This window comes from Ahaetulla prasina, chromosome 1, assembly GCF_028640845.1.
Source record: "Ahaetulla prasina isolate Xishuangbanna chromosome 1, ASM2864084v1, whole genome shotgun sequence".
Lineage (NCBI taxonomy): Eukaryota > Metazoa > Chordata > Lepidosauria > Squamata > Colubridae > Ahaetulla > Ahaetulla prasina.
This window is the reverse complement of record NC_080539.1, coordinates 93,579,738-93,601,118: the sequence shown is the minus strand read 5'-3', so window position 1 is coordinate 93,601,118 and position 21,381 is coordinate 93,579,738. Positions and strand designations below refer to the sequence as shown.

General features: G+C 35.4%; 1 protein-coding gene across 9 annotated transcripts in view; it reads left to right on the top strand.

Annotated features, from left to right (window-relative positions):
- The window catches only part of ARID1B (AT-rich interaction domain 1B), a 489,414-nt gene that overhangs the window by 131,733 nt on the left and 336,300 nt on the right, over positions 1-21,381 (top strand). For all 9 annotated transcript variants that reach the window (XM_058168923.1, XM_058168915.1, XM_058168857.1 and 6 more), the window contains exon 4: positions 19,493-19,603. In XM_058168923.1, the coding sequence (XP_058024906.1) occupies positions 19,493-19,603 (111 nt within the window). The remainder of the gene's footprint in view (positions 1-19,492; positions 19,604-21,381) is intronic.

The following is a 21,381-nucleotide window of genomic DNA, read 5'->3' as shown; positions in this document are numbered from 1 at the left end:
TTAAAATATTATTATTATTATTATTATTATTATTATTATTATTATTATTATTATTATTATTATTATTATTATTATTATTATTATTATTATTAACTTACAAAAGTTCATTTAGTAAATGTTCAAAGTTATAATGGCACTGAAAACTGTGATTTATGACTGTTTTTCACAGTTATGACCTTTGCAGCATCCCCATGATCATGTGATCAGAAGTGAGGTGCTTGACAACTCATTCATACTTATGACTGTTATTTCCCCAGGTCATGTGATCACCTTTTGTGACCTTCTGACAAGCAAAGTCAATGGGGAAACCACATTCACTTAACAACCATGTTATTAACTTATCAACTGCAGCGATTCATTTAATAATTATGGCACAAAAGATCATAAAATGGGGCAAAACTCACTTAACAAATGTCTCATTTTTTAACAGAAATTTTGGGCTCAACTGTGGTTGTAAGTCGAGGACTACCTGTAGTAATGTTCATTAAATTTATAGAGCTATATAGTAGGGCTGTTTGGTGCATCAGAAGCACTCCTGAATAAGAATGTTGCATCTCTTGCAATTCTTTAAAGCAGCTGTTTATCTTCCCAGACTGCAGTGTAGCTGTGCAATCCCAGGAAAATACACAATTGCTTTAAGAGTTGCAGATTGGTACTACTTTTACACCTCTATGCACTCCAGATGACTTTTTAGAAGTGGATCCTAATTTAGAAGTGGATCTTAATGTATAATGAGGTATAATTAGAGCCAGAAGGAAGTGTGACTTTGGAGTTCACACTTTGGAACACAGGATTTTCCTCCCTAGCATACAGTACAAAGCAACACTATTTTATTTTTATTATGTGAAAGTGAAAGCTTTCAAACTTGATCATGTGTTCCTCCAAGTAATTTTAAAACAATAAATATATCTTTTTAAAATAGTTTTTCTTTATTCTGAAAAGAATAAAATACCAGTTTGAACTGAAGTATGTTATATTGAGATTTCATGCAAAATGACAATATTTTTAGCAGCCTTCTTTCGGCAGTTCTATATATGGTTCGCCACTGTTCATAAATATATTTTTGCTTACCTAAAGAGAATGCACATGCTGAACTGTGAGTTCATAATGAAAAGCATAAAACTTGACAAATGTTTTCAGGTCAAATCTAGAATAGCAAGATTATATTTGAAGAAATAATGGTTTGAGGGTCATACTAAGTTCAGTTATTTGTAGGGAATTGATTAAATGTTCATGATCTAGTATCCACAAGTTTATTGTATTCCAGAACATTAATAGTTTTTTTTTGGGGAAACAGCAACAAAATTGTCAGTCAGCTCCCAAATCTTAAATTAGGTCACAATGTGCAGAGTGTATTGGGCACTGTATGCAATTTAAAGCCATTTGTAAAACTGCTAACTGATTGCACCATCTCTTTCTGTTTCTTTACAAGTGTTCAGCTATAAACTATAAGAAAATGTAGTTTATATTGGATGCTCTGCTATAATGTACTTGTTTTTAGGACTTGGAATCGTTCATGAAATGCATATATCCATTGTCACTAAAGTTTTCTTGTTAAATAGTTCAAATCCCATACAGAATAAATACTTCTATCTAGTATATTGCATATCTGTAACATGATAAAACATAAGGGATCTCTTTACTTTATTTGGATCAGTACATGTATTTATGAAGAGAACTAGGAAGTAACAGAATCTTCCACAGAAAGGCAGATGACGCAGTGGCAATTTTCTGTAGTTATTCATTTTTTTATCCCTTTGTCAAAAGTACTTCCCATGCTTTCTCAAGCTCTCTAAGCAATATTTTCAGGTGGCTGAACGATGAATGAGGAATTGGTGAAAATTAGCAAGTTTCCATTACATCTTGTGCAAAACATTGATATTCTTCAGTTGAGTTGGATTCAGTCTCAGGCTTTGTTTACAAAGTATAGATTTCAAGACATCAGATTGGGGTCAAATGCTCTTTTTAGGGAAGAATGTCACTGAATACAAATTTGTATCCAGTGGGTAAATGTCTGTGAGATTCTCAATCATCCAGGTCATGGTTGTCCCAAAGGTACTTTTCCATAAGGCAATTGGACTGTCTTGGGTTTTTTCCTTGAAAACGTTTCACTTGTCATCCAAGAAAGTTCAGTTGCCTTTTGGAAAATCACCTTTTCAACGAATACATGACAAATTTCAATAGAATTTGTTAACTGTATGAAAGCTGGTTTGCTTAAATTTATAAAAATCCTTCTTTCAATTGATCTTATACCATCTTAACATTAAAAAAGTGAAAGTCGGCATTGCTGAATATTTGAAACATTTTCACTAGCAACAGAAAATATAATACTATATATGGACGTACTATATTTTTCAGACTATAAGACGCTCTGAAGTATAAGACACACCTAGCTTTAGGGGAGGAAAACAAAGAAAAAATATCTGCCTCTGCCTTCCAGCAATTTACCACCTAACAGCAAACAGCGTGGTCAGCTTCAGTACAGTCTGATTTAGCAGAAGCAGCTGATTGGCAGTTGGATCGGCCTCCCATAATACTGCCTATCAGCTGTTCCAGGCTGCAGGGATCACCACCACCCATTGCCAGTGTCGCAGCCCATTGCTGCTGCTGCCTATCGCCACTGCAGCACATCCCATTTTTTGCCTCCATGTGCCCCATTTTTGGCCTCCGCGAGTTCTGTTTTGGCCTGTTCGAGCCACCGCTACCACCTATCCCCGCCACCTAGAACAGGCAAAAAATGGGACACGTGGAGGCCAAAAATGGGGTGCACGGAGGCAAAAAATGGGGCACGTGAAGGCAGCGATAGGTGGCAGCAGTGATGGGAGGCAACGGTGGTGACAGGTGGTGGCTGGAACAGCTTATAGGCAGGATTCTGGAAGGCCGATCCAACCTCCAATTAGCTGGTTATGCTAAATCAGGCTGTGCTGAAGCTGACCAGGCTGTTTGCTGCAAGGAGGTAAATTGCTGGGAGGCAGAAGCCGAAGGGTGGGTGGGGGGCGTCAGCAACATTCACTGTATAAGACACACAGACATTTCCGCTCACTTTTTGGGGTTGGAAAAGTGCATCTTATACACCGAAAAATACGGTAAATGTTAGGACAACCTGATCCTTTTCCTACCCTCCCTCTTTCTCCTCTTTCTTTTAAGAAGTCTGGATTAAAAAAAAAAGTCCTGGAACATGATTTGTCCACAGACAATTTTTATCTTGTAAAATCCCCAATTGCTTTTGTACTTCTCGATATGCGATCAGTTTTGAAAGTACAGTCATAGTAAAAGGAGAATAAAGAGTCAACTCTATAGAACTAGCAAAGAGAAGTATTTCTGACATCAGAAATTGTAGCGTAGGTTGGGGGTTGACGTTTGATTTGCTATCCTCTATTTTAAATTATTTGACAAAGATGGGTCCTATCAGGAAGATGTGTATTTGTATAATGGAACAAACAGACCAAGGAACAGAGTGAAGCACTTCCAAATTCTATTTTGGTTATTTGTGTAATTTGAACTGATAATATACATTGAGTTATGTTCAGTCTTTCATATTATTTTCATGAATAGTTCTATATTGTTAGAACTGGGCACTTTTAAGTACCAACTTCATGATGGCAGTATGAATTCTTTTGTTACTTTGCAACAAAGTAATCTTTAACTGATTCTTAGTAAATATTTGGAAAAGTTTTGGACTTGATAGCGCTGCTGATTTCAATAATTTATTTGAAGGTATTTACTGGATTCTCAGTTAAATATTCCCTCTCAGTTCAGTAGATCAATACTGTTATGGAAATGATTTTATGAATTAGAAATATTTATAGCTAAAATGATATACCTTTTTTTTTGTTTTATTTTTCACTTCATTTTTAAACACTTTCTGTTTTTTTATTTTATTTGACAATGCATGTATTTTTACTTTTGGGTTGGTTTTTTTCCTGTTTATCATTATTTTAAAAGCAGTAAAAGAATAAATAAAAAGTAGTGTAGTTTCAAAGGCATTGCACAAGCATAGTTTGAAAGCTGTAGATTTTTTTAAAAAAAGGAAGATACCTTCAAGTGCTTTTTCATTTTTAAAAGATAAACACTTGTTAAGATGCAAGAATAAAAAATCTATGGTTTATGTTTCATGCAGAAATATTTCTTATTATTGTTTAATTATTTTTAAGTCATCTATCTATTTCCCATTATTTAAACCAGAGAAGTTTAATTAAAATAGCTCTTTATTCTATAACTGCTTGAGAATATTGACTTCACAAAATATGTGTTAAATCTCTGAAGTGATAGAATTATGTTTTCTCTGTAAGATTTTTGCTGCAAGAGCATAGACAATGCCATTTATAGTTCAGTAGCATTAATAGCTTAGCATTCCTGTTAATTAGTTTAATAAAGTATTGCAATGAGATCATTTTGTTCTAAAGAATATTTGTCAGATAAGAATATTGTCAATGAAGCCTATGTGGAAATTATAGCTCTAAACTAAAAGTATTTAGTAACAAGACACAATTAGTTTTCTTTATTTCTATTTATTTACTGAATCTTTAAGTTGGTTGAATTTTAAATGGTGTACAAAGAACTTCATTATCATAATCAATGAAAAGAGTAGAAAATATAATACAACAAAATCTAGGTGTTTATTTAAATGCTTGTTTGATTTCCAGTTTAATAACATAGGTTGACCCTCTAAAAGAAATTAAGACAAGACATACAGTTCTTTACTGTATGTAAAGAACATACAGTAAACATACAGAATGAATGGTTTTTTCCTGGCTGTTCTAATCTTGCCAAGGTTAATCATATTCTCCACAGAAAACAGGTATTTAAAACTACATTGTAGATAGGTTTAATAAGATATAACAACTATTACCAAAATGATAATAAATCTGATTAATATTCATATTCAAAAAGCAAGAACTGTTACAAAATTTTGGTGGGCACCTTTTTGGCTTATGAAACACTTTGGTTTCCAGTAGGTAATGAGGATAAGTGACATTTCAAGTTAACTTGAGCAGAAATAATTGGATGCATACATTTGTTTCATTAGATAAAGAAATATACCTGAATTATTACTCAGTTGTAAATAGAAGTATGTGTCAGATCCATCTTATGCCTGAAATATTTCACAGAATTTAAAAAGAGGTCAGATTATTTGGGGAAGTGGGTGATCCTAAATTGTGTTATTCACTGATGTGACCTAGAAACAACTGACATATTCCATTGGGGGGGGGGAGAACAGCAAAATTATCTTCAGCTTCTACCTCAATACCTGGCAGTCACTGCCCTTGCATCCATAGAAGTAAAAGCATAATTCATTGAGAAAAAACTTTCTTTTCTATAAACTCTTTATGTCTATATGAAATCTGGCAAAAGTATTTTCAACAGAAGGAATTATTAGTGATACATATCTTGTCACATTTTTTATTTAACAAAATAGTTAAAATCAGGTATTAAAAGCTACTTTGCTTGGAAGAAACACAGACACAAAATTCATTTTTATGAAACACTTTGGTTTCCAGTAGGTAATGAGGATAAGTGACATTTCAAGTTAACTTGAGCAGAAATAATTGGATGCATACATTTGTTTCATTAGATAAAGAAATATACCTGAATTATTACTCAGTTGTAAATAGAAGTATGTGTCAGATCCATCTTATGCCTGAAATATTTTGCTGAAAAATGAGCTAAAATGGGGAATTAAAAATTAAAATATTTTTGCCTATTTAAAGAGAAACAGGAAGAAGAGACTCATCCTTAATTTGCACATCTATTTTTTTTTCTGAATCAGTAGTTTATTATAATTTTTTTCATTCTTGCATCCAGTTTTGGTCATCATGATATTAAAAAATGTTGCGACTTTAGAAAGTGTGCAGAAAAGAGCAACAAAAATAATTAGGGGACTGGAAGCTAAAACATGAAAAATGGTTGTAGGAATTGGGTATGTCTAGTTTAATGAAAAGTAGCACTAGGGTTGACCTGATAACAGTCTTCCAATATCTGAGGAGTCCCTGCGGATTTTACTCCATTAGTCGTTGCCGACTAGAGGGGGTGGTACTCATATCTGTTTCAAGGCCACTGAGCGAGCATTCTCCAAAGACATTTCCATGGTCACGTGCCAGCATGGTGTCACAGAATGCTGTTACCTTCCCACTGAAGTAGTGTATTTATCTACTTGCATTTGCATGCTATCTGAGTATATTGTTCTTCTAGTCAACATTGTTTATACATTGTTTTTCTACAGGAGCTGGGGTGAGAATGGGAGCTCACCCTGTCGTGTGGCACTCGGGTCTTGAACCTGGTAACTTTCCAGCCAACAATCCCAGTGCTACATCACAGACTGAGCTCCCATCTTTGCCCCAGCTCCTGAAGAAAAACAATATACTGGTGTATAAAGAAACCATGATTGATTAGAAGAACAATATACCCAGCTATAATCCAAATGTAACTAAAAAGGTTCACAACCATCCTATCTCAAGACCTGGAAGGTTTTTAGTAAATTCTTCAATATAATACATCAGCCTTGTTCAGCAATATTCATGGATTGTCCTCCATAAAGTTCCTTTTGTTCTTTAATAATAGATCCATTGTATTAACACAAAACTCTTCAAATATACTTAATATAAAAGAACTGCAGTATTATTTCTAATGTCTCTTCAAAAATTTTTAGCAGATGAATGAAAAAAGCAATTATCTTGCAAAACAACTGCTGTGTTATTAAATTTTTCATGTTGATTTTGTCTTCTTAGAATCTGTATACAGAAAGTTTACAAAATATTATTTTGATGTTTTCTTTTCTCATTTTTTTAGAGTTTTTATGTTTTTTACTTCTCTAATTCTTTCTTGTTCTTTTCATATATTTTACAAGAGGGACAACTATATTAAGTACAGTATCACTTTTCTATTCCATACATCCTTCTTCACTTTGTGCTTTTCTTTCTGTCTTGTCCTTGGCATAATAACAACGTCACAGGGTTTTTGTGCTAGAGTAGAAAGACAAGTCTATCTAAGAGTAGCTAGTCAGTTGCACTTATTGAGACATCATGCTGCTGACTGGCATGTACACTTGTTTTCCTTTCCAAGTCAACAGACACGCAGAAACACACCCCTAAAATTTTTCTGTCTGTTTGTTACGCTCAATTAGCCAAAAGGGTGCATCATAGGGCAACAATTTTTTTTTTTTATAAAAAAGTTTTATTTTTACAATCATAACAAATAATTCTTCCAACATAGGGCAACAATTTTTGAAGCAAGGTACCTCCAATGTGCTAAATTAAAAGAATCTCCAAAACCTGGGACTCATGATTCCTGTGAAATTAAAATTCCAAGGAACTTCAGAATAGTTGTATTTGGAAATTTAGGGCAACTGCAGCTCAGCCAGGGTCATATGATCATGATTTCCAATCAACTTGTAACGCCAATGGGGCAATCTAGCAGGAAGTCAGAAATCAATCCTACTACCCCTGCTTTTTTGACTGCCTGACTCATGGTCGTTTCTGATTCTTTCTTTGGGTAAGGAAATCTCTCAGTAATCTTAATTCATCGCATAAATAATAGTAGAAAGGTGCAGTACTAATATTAGAATTTCTTCACAACAATTTATATTATTGTTTTTAAAATTTATGGTTGCATTATATCCAATTTTTCTATTTTATTCCCCTGTTTTAACTTCATATACAACGGTTATGAATAGTTATAGATTCACAGACACCCGGTTTGCTCTCTCACTGAATGAGGACTTGAACTCAGTTCAAATCTCAGTCATAGTGGATTAAATGATATGGAGAAAAAACAATTGGCATAAAAGCAGCAGAATCTTCACTGATGCCTGTAGTGTTAAATTACACATTATCCATTGATGGCTTCAGCCATATTTTTATCCTTGGCAACCATGAAAACCTATTCTAGTTTAATGTTAAAAATAACCATGTTATTTAATAATCTTAGATCCTATTGGGTTTTGCACACATAAAAAGCTTTCTAATTAATTCAATGTAAAAATAACTGCATATTTTAACTAGAAAGACGTTTGTTGGAAGCCTGTCTTACATTTCTCCATGCCTATTTATTTATAAATAAATTCCTGAGAAGACATTAAACACATTTCTTTGCAATTTAACATTGTTGAGTTAGTAGCTTTATTATCCAGAGGAACCATCTGCTTGTGGAACTGATTTTTTTCTTGACTCAGAAAAGCATCGGCAGTGGTTTGACTCTGCTGTAAGCTTGGGGCAGTGCTATGACCTCATTTATGTGAGCGAGCCCTGGGGTTCATATTCACTTGCGGAGGCATGCTGATGGAGTGTTCTGCTGTGTGGAGCACTGAGACCCAAATTCTCTGCTTGCACAGCAAGATAGCTTTAAGCTTTCACCCTCTAGAGATTGTAATTTTGTTTAGCTCCTGAACTGATTGATAGTGCTGACTTTTGAATCTTCAACTCTAGTTCCGTCTAGTACGGATCAGACAAAAGTGTCTCCTCAAGGACTTCCAGCAAATATGGCACTGGAGGGTGGGGGGGAGAATGTATCATACAGTCTTTGTGTATGAGTGAAAGAGAACATTGAAGAATCACATTTTGTATTATGACAACCCCATACTAATTTTTTAAAAAAAATTCTAATATTTAAACAGTGCTACAATGTCAATTTGAAATTAGAGCAATACTTACGTTTTCATAGGTTGTAATTTCAGGCTTTTAATTATCTTAATTTGATATGCGTACATATCTTGTTGTGTGTGTGTGTGTGTTTGTTTTGATGTGTGTGCAAACACGCACATTGGTTTATCCAAAAGGGTACTCTCAGCGATTAAAAGTGTCTTCCACATTTAGCACGAAAAACAAAAGCCAGAAAAGACATATGTATAGGGAAGAGAATATATACATAGAGTTCATTAAAAATTTCTTATTAAAGCAAATAGAATCAAATCCATATAGGTATATAGATATATAATCCATATTTTTATTAAGAGGGAAGGAGGGAGGGAGGAAAGGAAGGCAGGAAGGAAGAAAAAGCTAATGCAATAGTGTTCTTACACTATTCCTGTAATTGTCATATACATTACAATAAAATCAAACAGTTAAACTGATATGAAGAGCAAGGATAGGGTATTGAACTTTTCAGGAAACATTACACAAAACAAGTGGTTCTGTATTTCTTTTTTAAGTAGGATAGGATTTCCTGTGTTTGGTATATAGATAAATAGGTAGGTAGATAGATTAGTCAATGAAAAACTTGTAAAAATAAATTATAAAATTTCCTACTTTTCTTGCTTGCTAATATATTAATTGCTAATAATTACTCTTGCTAATAACATTATTTTTCAAATTGTTTTCCTATCTAGAGTAAAAGTGCTTATTCTCCATGTTATACCCTAACATGTAATTTATGTTAATTATTGTAAGTTTCTCATGATTTTCTTTTTTATAACATTTGGACATTTTGAAACAGTAATGGAAAATCAATAGTTCCAAATGATTTTTAAGAACATTACTGCATTATTACAGGCATTGGATTCCCTTGTACAATCTCCCATCGTTTCTTCTGATCATTCTTTGACTTTTAGTGACACAACTGCCAGAAATTAACAGTGTAGTTTCCCAACATTTTGAGGTAGAAATGAAAGGAAATTGAAGTGTAACTACTCAAATTAAATAAAAATAGATGAAAATTCTATCTAGGAAAATACTGCCATCCTCCATCTATGTAACTCTACGTAACTGTGCACTTTGCCTTCTTTCTCAATGTTGGGAAACATCATAAATGATTTGCAGTTTGGAGAATTAACTTCCAGAAGTATCCAGACCATCCTAGAATGTCTCACTTGCATGAGCCAATGGAAAAACAGAACATTCTGGAATGTTCTTGGACATTGTATTGTAAGTTTTGCAGAAACATAGTTCAAATAAATAGTTCAGATCAACAATTGCTGTGGTAATTTTTTAATAGAAAGAAAAATATAAACATCTTAATAACAAATTTTCATTCAAGATGAATAGACTTTCCTTTTTTAATTCAGAAATCATTTAATTTCATTGTCTTTTTTTTTTAAAGTGCTTTTAAAATGTTTTTTTTAAATATGTATTTTTAAAATGTTTAAATACGGTAAATATTTTTAAAATATTTTAAGAAGTATTTTTTGTGAGAGATTTGTCCAATTTGGTAGATGTTAAATTAGATGAAAGTAGCCCTAGCAAACTCCCTTGTCTTTCATATTGATCCCACTGACTTGAATATTGTCCGATAAAATATTTTTAGTTAAATATGAAATGCATTCTTTCAGTTGATTTTTTTTGCCCCTTCCCTGTTGATTTTTTAAAACACTGAAATATTTTTTTTATGTTATGCTTAGCTTTAGGAAATGAAAAAGAATTACTGTATTAATTTTTGTGTCCCAGAATATTTGACATTCTAAATTATATCTGAAGATGGATTGCTTTAAAAAAAGTTGTGCTTTTTAAAAATCTAATAGACATACTCTACATATTGTTATTATTCAATTATGATTTAAGAGCTTTCCTAAATTAGAAATTTCATTCACAGAAGATACGCAATTTCATTCAGAGTATCCTTAATATATTTTGGTCATTATACAATGTTATGAATGTTAAGTGTGGAATCACTTACATCAATGATGACAACCCTTTTTCTCATTGCGTGCCAGAGGTGTGTGTGTGTGTGTGTGTGCATGTGATAACACGCATGCCAGCACCCATAATGCAATGGGAACACCCCTATGCACATGTGCACACAACCCCCCCTTCCCGATGCATGTGCCCTGCATTGCACATGCGTCCCCCGGCATATGCACTCCCCCCCTGCATTGGGCCTGGAACATCATTATTGCAAGGCAGGGATGTTTGGCCCAACCGATTCTTGCTTGTCTGTATGCAGTGGGCTTTCTGATGAATTGGCAAGGCTGCGCAGTTACCTCAGCGGCTTGTAAAGCTCAGGCTGAGCCTGTGGGCTGTCAGGTCTGGAGCTGGCAGCAGCTTCTCCCTGTCACTCAGCCCTTGCTTTGGGGTGACTTTCCAAATTCAGGCCTGAAGGGTACTGGACTCTTCTACTCTACATGTGCTCAGAGGCAGTCTGCAGTCCTCTGGATCCATGTCTTGGCATTGGAAGAAAAGCAAATTTCCGAAAGCAGCAGATTGATCTCCCCACCCAAGCGGGCTTCTGGTGTAGTCCCAAAACTCCAAGGGCAGGGAAGGAAGCCCCGGCCTGCTGCTCCTGCTGCCGCCACTGCCTCCCCCCGGCAACAGTGGTTCTCGTACTGCCGTTTCCCTGGCAGCACCAGGGGCAGGGGAGAGAGGGCGGTGAAAGGCTGCGGTGGCAGGCCGTTCGTGCTGGCTAAGAGGCAGAGGCTGCTCCTGGAGGAGCCAGGAGAAGGAAAAGCCGCTGGTGGGGAGGCGAGCTGCCCCAGGAAGAGAGGGTTCCACCAAACTTTGCTAGCGCGAACGGCCCCGATCCTACTCTTTCTCCCCCCCGCTCTTTTTTCCTTCCGAAAAATCAATTTGGCAAATAGGCACCCTGGTCCCGATCTCTCCTGAATAGCCTTTAGACATATCAGCGTTCCAGAAAAACCCCTCGCCAAGTAAAAACTCCAAAGCACGCATCTTTCAAAGTTCTTTTACTAGGATAGGTAAACTGGCAGATCTGGGAAAATCCAAATCTGAGAGATCCAGGTTTCCCCTCAGTAAATCAAAACCCCAAAACCACTCCCTGATTCCTCTGCCGATCACATGCTCCAATCGCCAACTGTCCCATCTCGATACATCACTCCAACCACTCCTTCTCCAGATGCAGGACTGGCCTGACCTTGACCAGCAGGAAAAACGTTGTTGTATCTAATGGGCCCCTCTACTAAATCCCTCCTCCTACTTTCCCACACATGAGAAAGTGGCAGCACGGAAGCTTCTGGCCTAGTATGGCTTCCAAAGCTGACAGGCGTCCCCCCTGCAGAAGAAAACACACCCTGAAAAATAAGACAGACAAAATACAAACAATAGAGCTAACACCCAGTACACACTCTCCTAACCCCTTCTCCCCCCTCCAGGAGGACCCTTAGGCCTCTAGGGAATTTATCATGAAATTGTTTTACTAAAGTATCAGCATTCACATCCCAACTTTTCATCCACGTAGCGTCAGACAATGGGTACCCCTTCCAGTGAACCAAATATTGTAAACGATCCCTATATAGCCTAGAGTCAAGGATCTTCTTAATTTCATAAAGAGACTCTCCTTGGACTATCAAAGGAGGTAGGTAAGGGCCTTAAGTTAGATCCTCTTGCTGGTTTCAATAAGCTACTATGAAACACTGGGTGCACTTTCCCTAATATTCGAAGGAGGCTAAGTTGGACAGTTACTGGGTTAATCACCTTCACTATAGGAAAGGGACCTATGAACTTGGATCCAAACTTCCTTCTAGGTAACCTCAATCTTAGGTATTTGGTTGACAAATACACCTTATCTCCTATTTGGAAAGGTGGTTGGAGAGACCAGTGCTTATCGGCCTGGGCTTTATATTTCTCCGCCAACTCCCAACCCCTTTTTAATGAGTTCATCCATTCTGTCAGGAACATAGAAGTGGGTGGCTCTCTAGGCAGCTCAGACATCAGTATAAAATCCATGCCCGTAGTTATCTGAAATGGAGTCAACCCGGAGTCACAGTACACTACTGTGTACTGCATTATTATAAGTCACTTCTGCAAACCGTAACAACTCCACCCAGTTTTCTTGTTGGTAATTTACATAACATATAATCTATTGTTCCATCATGGCATTCAATTTTTCAGCGGCTCCATTAGTCGACGGATGGAAAGCTAAGCTAAGCCCCTGGGATGACCCAATGGACTGCAGGAACTCCTTCCAGAACTTAGCAGTAAACTGGACCCCGCGATCTGATATTATTATCCATGGAACCCCACGTATGTAGATATGCCTCACGAACAGTTTTGCCAGCTTCTTGGCCGAGGGCAGCCTGCTGCAGGCAGTGAAATGTGGTTTTTTGGAAAATAAATCAATGACAGTCCTATCAACCTGTTTCCTTCACTGTCAGGGAGCTCGACTATGAAGTCCATTGCAATCTCCTCCCAGGGCTTTGTGGGTTCGGCCACGGTCTGGAGAAGCCCCGGGGGCTTCCCTGGTCTGGACTTTATGGTGGCGCAGCTTTTAACATAGTCCTCTACATTGGCTTTCATCCTTGGCCACCAGAATTGTCTTCTAGCCAAATGGAGGGTTTCTGAAAATCCAAAGTGGCCCCCTAGTCAAGAATCGTGACTCCGCTGTAGCACTGTGAGTCACATATTGTTGGTCACATTAATCGTACTCCCCTTCCAAGCCAATCCCTTTCTTAGGGTCAGGTCCGTTAGGTTCTCCTTGAACCAGGCATCGGCTGAGAGTGCTGATTTTAGCTCTGCTGTCAACTTGTCTTCGGGTAGATCGGAACCACAGCACGGTTGCATTGAGTGCGAGCTTGGGCCGCTGGTTGCGTTTCAGAGAACATGGCATAAACTACCTCTTCCCATCGGCTGTCAAACTGGGGCTTTCTTGATAAGGTGTCAGCTAGTAGGTTCCCCCCCCCTCCCCGGGATGTATTTCAGGTTGAAGTTAAAATGTTTGAAATATTGAGCCCATCGAACCTGCTTGGGGGAAAGCTTCCGAGGGGTCTTCAGGGCTTTGACGTTTTTGTGGTCCGTCCACACTTCAAAAGGTTCCTTCACTCCCTCTAGGAAGTGTCTCCAGGATAGGAGAGCCCACCGCACCGCAAAAGCCTCCTTTTCCTATACCGTCATCTGCGCTCTGTGTCCATTAATTTTTTTGATATGTAAGCACATGGCATTAGTGCGTTTTGGGCATTCCTTTGCATTAGAACAGCCACCACCGCCACATCACTAGCATCAGCCTGGACCACAAATGGTTTATTTGGGTCCAGGTGTTGGAGGATCAGTTCCATTGCGAATAGGCACTTTAGTTGCTCAAAGGATTTTTGACAGTCCATTGTCCAAGCTAGGGGTTGGCTAGGTTTTGGCTTGCTGGGAGACCAACTGGTTTCCATCAAGGGGAGAGCAATCTCGGCGAAGGAAGGGATGAATTGCCTGTAAAAATTTGCATTATTATTTGTAATTTGTATTATTCTGAAATAGTATGAATTGCTGCTGTTGCAGAGGCTGTAAATCATTTATTAAATCAGGATTTTATAAATGCTATATTGAGCTGGATAAGCACCCTGATTATAAGCACACTAATTATGTGAATGATCATTTTGTAAGGTATAGCATTTTTATTGTCTGATTTTATTTAGAAGTATTTGCCAAGTTATTTCCCAAATTATTTCATTTTGAGCTAATTTATTTTCCATTTCATATTTTTTATCCTAAAGGTTTTTATAAAAGTAAAACAGAGCACCTTATTGTTTAATAGATGGATCATATTTTAAATCTCATCTTCCTGCTTACATTAGTTCTTCCCTCAAAATCCTGTTGATTGCAGTATAAGGATTTGAAGAGGCTATGTTTTTCAAACATTATTTATTTATTTGCTTATTTGTTTACTTCGGCTTCTGTGCCACTAATTCTTGCAGGCACTAAGTGGCTTTACAGAACGTTGCTTCCTGTGCCCTGTGCCCTGTGCCCTGGTTGGAAAGAAACTCATAATGCATTCTGAAATTGCATTTTCAGCTATTTTAGAATTGATAAATTGATGATGCATCCTTTGAGTGTCTGCCAAAATAGAAAAATTCTGAATGCAAATTTTAGCCAAGTACTTTAAAGCCTGTACTTATCATCCAGATTTATCTGCCTCTCTGCAAGTTTGATGCACACGAGAACAAAAAAATTCTATATATCCTTGTTTATAAGATATATGTTTATATAATATATTTATCATGCATCCTTCCCTTTTCTGTGTCCTCCCCAATCAAGAATTAAATCTACAGTGATGGTTTTCAAATGTCATTAAGACTGAAATTCTGGGTCTATTCTTTGAGGTTATATTGTTGTTTCTAACCTGGCCTAGGTAATCTGATGTTAGATACCTAAGCTATCTCTTCACTTTAAAGGTAGCTTTAATGAAGTTGTAGAGTTGTAGAGTAGCTGTCTAGAGTACAAGGAGTGAAATGCTATTGGTAGTAATAAAAGCTACTGATTCAGGCGAACCAAAAATCCTACTGGTTTGGATGAATCAGTATTTTCTCTTTTTTTTTTGGAATCAAGTTTTATTGATTTTTTCTTTCACATACATATTTTATGAACAGAGTATTGACCGAATCATATCTTATACAACTTATTATATCCAAATACACTTTACATAGTTTCAATTTCTGCCAAAATATTATTTTTCACTACTTTTTTATCTTATCTTAATACTTCTATACTTATTATATAAACAGTATCACCATCCTTCCTCAAATCCTAATTTCTTAATATTATTTCTACTATTCAATTGTTATCTTATCTTATCTATTGTTAATTGTATATATTCTCTTTTAACTTTCATATTAGTTCGTTCTTCATCCTAATAAGTTTGAGTATATTCAGGGTTGCCCTTCTACCATTCCATCTCCCTTATTTTACAACAATCCTTCTTCTACTTCTCTCTTTCCCTTCCCTCCCTTCTTCTATCCTTTTCTAGTTTCTTCTTTCCTCCTCTCCTACTCCTTCTCTACTTTCCCTTCCTTTCCCCCACTCATCCTTCCTTCCTGCCTTTCTGACCTTCTCTCCTACTCTTGATTCTCCTCCCTTTCTTCCTCTCCTTTTCCCTTTCTCCTGTTCCTTTCTCTTCTTCCCTCCTTCTATCCCTCTACTCCTCTTTCTATTCTCTCTGCTTTGTGGTATTCATTTTCAATTCAATATTTTCCAAAATGGTGATAGGGATAGGGATCCAAGCAACCCCAATTTCTTCTCCCATTTACTGAATATGTTTCTCAAAATCCCTATCACATTTTTTGATTATTAACAATATATTTCATCTTATTCCATTTTTACATTGAAACCTTCCACCTCTTATTTTCCTTAATTCCTAATTTATTATTCTAAAATCAATTAATTTATTTCATCATTTACTAACATTTCAATTTTATATTTTAATTTCAGTTATTTTCCTAGTTAAACCAGACTACATTTCATATTATGAAATGTATGCTGATCCGTTTTACAATAAAAAATATACTTCATCTTGTTTGCTTCTTACATACAATTTCTACAATTAACACAGCTCCCTTAAATCAATTAATAAATGCTTTATTTCCTTTCCTTTTCTCCATTATTCTTCCCCTTTTAACCATTTTCTTTTGGCGTCTCCAAAATTCCACTTCTTAATATTTTCTCCCTTTATCCCATTCTCTTATCTTCTTTTTCTTTTTATATTTATTGTATCTTTTCCCCTGAATCCTTCCTCTAACTTTTAAGACTGTTACCCCCATAATTCTCTCCTTACCCAGTCTTTTCCCATTTCCTTCTCTTCCCTTCTTTTTTTAATTTTTATTTACATTTATATCCCGCCCTTCTCCGAAGACTCAGGGCGGCTTACAGTGTGTAAGGCAATAGGGGGATATTTTGGGGGATAATCCCCCCTATCCATTTTTTTGTCACTGTCAATCCCAGTATAATTATCTATCTTTTTATCTTCAGTTATTTTCCCTTCAACATTGTGTTCTTGCTTCTCATTTATATTTTCTTTTTCCTTTTTTATGTATTCTAACCAGGCTTCTACTTCTTTATTACCCTTAAATACTTCACACACATTTTTAAGCATCTCCATTAGTTCCTCATACTCCCAATGATCCATATTGTCAATTCAATTTTTTTAAAATTTTAATTTATGTTTAATTAAGGTTCAAGTCCATGTAGTCTCTCTTTTTTAGTTTCAAATAATATCCAGTTCAAATATTTATCTAGTGTATTCCAATTTAAGGCTTTGTACTTTTTCACCTCCTTTCAGAGTCAAGACCCAGCTGTTTAAAAATAAACAAATACTCCTTAAAATTTCTCACGGTAATCAAGGTCCTTGCTGTTCCTTCAATTTTCAAAGCAATTGTTGTAGCTTTCTTTCCACCAACAGTGGGCATGTTTGGTGCGCACTGCGCATGCACACATGCAGCGAACTGGTAGCAAAGCAAATTGGTAGCAGACTTCAGAGCATTTCACCCCTGTAGAGTACATATGGGCTACCTCAGAATCCTTCCTTTCTCCAGATTGATTTGCCCAGCCAGGATATAGGATCCACTCTCAGCTGATGATGTGTGCTGTAGTGTCATCCCTATCCCTCAGGGATGTCTAGCTTACCCTGTCATCACCAGAAATTATCAGGATCATCCAGCTTGTCATGTCCTCTAATTTGGCTTCTCATTCCTTTTTGCTAAAAGTATTCTTCTATTTTAGTGACATAGCAATCTCTAAACAAATAACATCATCGGAGGTTTACAACTTTACTACTTGGGAATAAGATCCCTGGGCTGAACATGTTTAAAATCACATACAAATATTTAATGACAGAAAGACAGATAAAACCAGGCAAAATTGGAAGGGGGAAAATGATTTATAAAGAGTATGTTTGATCAGGGGCTCCTAGTATTTATAATTAATTTGCCATTTATAAAGAACATGGCCTCTTCAGTAGTGTGTTCATACTTTTAAATGCCCTTTCCAGTTAAAATTGATAGGCTTACTGGATTGAATTTACTGAGAGTATTTTTCTTCTATCAGAACTTTTGTGGAAAACTGAACTAGATGATTTCATTATACAGTAGCATTGGTGTACAATACAATGCCTTCTCATTTTCTAACATATTTCACCCAAGTAACAACAAAATTTCATTTCAAGCAAAAATTAGACAATTTAGCAAATCTGTGTAATGGGTTGTTTCTAAAATATTTGGTGATGTGACTTTTTTAACAAATCAGTATGCTTATGTAAGAAATTAACGTATATATTTTAATGGTGGGATCTGATTCAATATGCAGTTTAAATGAATTGGTCTTCAATGGGAATGCAAAGATATTTATGTGAGGCCTGGAATAGGGTAACGATGTAATTTGTGATCATAGTTTACAAAGCTAATAGTCTGAGCTGCATTAGGAAATGGTTACTCTGTGAATAAGTAGTGACAAGAGTCTGCACTTAATATTATTGCATAGAAATTCATGCTGTTTTATTTTTAAAGGCTGTATTCTTTAAATCCTAACTGATCATCTGATATTTTTTTAATTATTCTTAAACTACTATTAAGGCTTTTAAATGTAAACTATTTTCCCTCTCCATGTTAGGAACTTGGCTATGAGAAGTGCAGAGTATAGGTCTGGTTCTTTTCCTCCTCTCCGTGCCCTTACCTCCTCAATCCTTTTCTTTGTCACTGTCTATATCCTCTCCACTTTGACTGCCTATTTTCAAACTTTACTCTCAACTCTATTGTAATGCTTACTTATTTGTGAAGTGTCAGTGAGAAAGAAGACAGTTGATTGAATAAACAATATAAGTGTTGCTAAGTGTTAGTTTCTGTTGTTGTTGCAGAAGATTTATTGGAGACACCATTATCTGAAGCAGGATTTAAATTTAAAGGGGAAAAAATGTTGCTCATTTGTTAGCCTATTAGAAAACTATTTTGCTTTTTAAATGAGGGAGAGCTGAATGCCATTTGTTGATTTAAATCATGCTGGCCTACCCAGCAGGAAAACTGTGTCAATGTAGGAGGAGAAAGTGGAGGGGATCACAACTAATAATCATTCATCCATCGGCCTCTGTCACTCTTAAGCCTAACAGGTGATAACCAAAGGGAAAAGCTGGATTTCTAAGATTATTTTTGGCACATAGTTAAAAGAAGAATGGAAGTAAAAAAAAGAAGCTAATTAATCTCATTAGAACTTTTTAAATTTAACACTATTTGTTTTACAATTGCAATTGACATCTTTAGCAATCAGAATAAATGAAATGACTAAGCTGAACTATGATTATTAATGGACTTCATTGCACTAAACTTCCATCTAAATTGGAACTAAAAATGTTATCTCTCTTAATCTGTCAAAATGAGAAGACAATGATGATTAAAACTACAAATTTATATTTTACATTTGAAGGAACCCTTTGGTGATATTTTTATTTCATTTTTATTTGTAATAAAAATAGCATAAATATATACTAATATGTCTTTTATTATCATTAGTCACCCAGAGTTACCCTGAGATAAGATGGGCTGCCAATAAATGTTATAAATAAATAATAAATTATTATGTTTTTATTTATCAAATTTATATAGCTGCCCATCTCAATAGGAGTAACTGTCAGCAGTGTACAACAATAAAATAAAACAACAATACATAAAAACAATCCGTACCGAATATAAAATAATCACTGTATGTACTATATATGTGTGCAAAGCTGAGGTTTAGTTGAAATTGTAGAAAGGGGGAGTGGAAAGATATCAACATAGAACTAGATCAGTTCTACAATTAATTGCTCTTTTTTTCTTTCCTTTATCATTGCTAGTGTTTCCTAACATGTAAATATATATTTTATCTAGGAAATGTCTCAGGAAGGCTATGGAACCAGGTCTCAACCCCCTGTCACCCAGAACAAACCTAACCATGAAGAACTAACCCTAATCCAACAAGAGAGGCCTTCAAGTTTACCAGTAAGAAATTTGTTGCCATTTGATAGTTTCATACTGTATATTGAAAATAATATTTTCTAGTAAAACTTACATTTAATGTTTTTTCCTATTTCAAGAGCTCCAATATCAGAATTATCCTTGGCTTTTATCCACATGCATGTATTTATTGTGAAATTACTTGCCAAAGATAACTAGGTATTTTATGCTATGTTTAAATATATTATAATATTTATATTTACATTTATATTTAAATAATAAATGCTTAAGTCATTTTAATTATGTCAGAATAATAATCCTTTCTGACATGTTTATGGATACTGAGCTGAATTTTATAATCCAGAAAAATATAAAACTATATTAATCTTAAATGTTTATGCTTTAAAACAGAATATATTTTAAAAAAATGTTCTACAGTATATTTTATATCGCAAACAGTCATTGGTTGGGTTTAGTGCTTCTCTAATACATTTTTAGTGTATAAATCTCAGATACAGATCATTATTGTGGATATGTACAAACCATGTTTTTCACGGTATGACAGCATGACCTAATTATTTTGTAGTGTATCTTGTCAGCATATCACATTCAAGCAATATTGAAAACATGAAAAAAGTGGGATAAAAAACCATATTAATGTTCTTGTCACCTCTTAATTACAATATTAATTTTGCTGGATGAATTTGCATGTGACTGGTAATATAGTTCAAAATTTATATAATTTTAAGACAATATATTATTGAATCCATATTGTTAGAGTTATTCAGAAAAGTGCAATGGTGATGGTGATGAAATTTGGAAAATGTAATATACTAATAATAGTAAATTGACATTGTAATCCAAAGAGTTTGCTTATGGCTGCATTGTAAGAACACATTAGAAATAATAGAATTGATTAAAAAGTAAGACTCATTGAACTTGCTGGGATGTACATGGATGTCAAAATGTTTAAAATTAAATTCAAGTCTATAAGAGCAACCCACTGAGAGTGTTCATGTCGGTAATAGTTATATATTTTTTGTTTTTTTTGTTTACATTTATACCCCGCCCTTCTCCGAAGACTCAGGGCGGCTTACAGTGTATAAGGCAATAGTCTTATACACTGTATATTCAGTTCTTTTAATAGCAGTTTTCAAATTAGTAAAATATTAGTAATGCTTTGGAGAAGACAATAAACATCCCTGCTTACCAAAATTCAGGATTTTTATAGATATTTACTTTTTTTTTAGTTTGCTATACTTTATTAATATCAATGTCTTGGTAGTAAATTTGCACATTCAGTTTTATTGCACATTCAGGCTTATATCCTCCTATCAGAAATTAGACTTAGATCTTTCAGGTTGTCTTTTCATATTGAAACGCTATCAGGGCATTTAAGTGTGGAATTACTATCTTTATCAAGTAAATTTTGATTTTATATTTCTTTGAAATTGATTTGCAATTACTCATATTACTTTAGAAGTTTTATTGTATATATGACATTCGGTGCTGGTCTTCTAACATAAGTAGGCTTGAAATGACTATTATTCCATACAGTAAAAGCTGCATATGATGGCTTATTTCGGGGTTCCCAACTCCCAGGCCATGGACCGGCACAGAATCAGGCTGCACAAGCCAGCGAAACCCCATCAGCACACACATGGGATCCAGGCAGTGCACGAAAACATGCCCCCCCCCAGTCTGTGGAAAAACCGCCCTACGCAGAACTGGTCCCTGGCGCCCAAAAGGTTGGGGGGCCGCTGTCTTATTTGATTGCTTCACATATAATGTCTTGTAGATGAATGTGTGATTTGTTTAAAAAC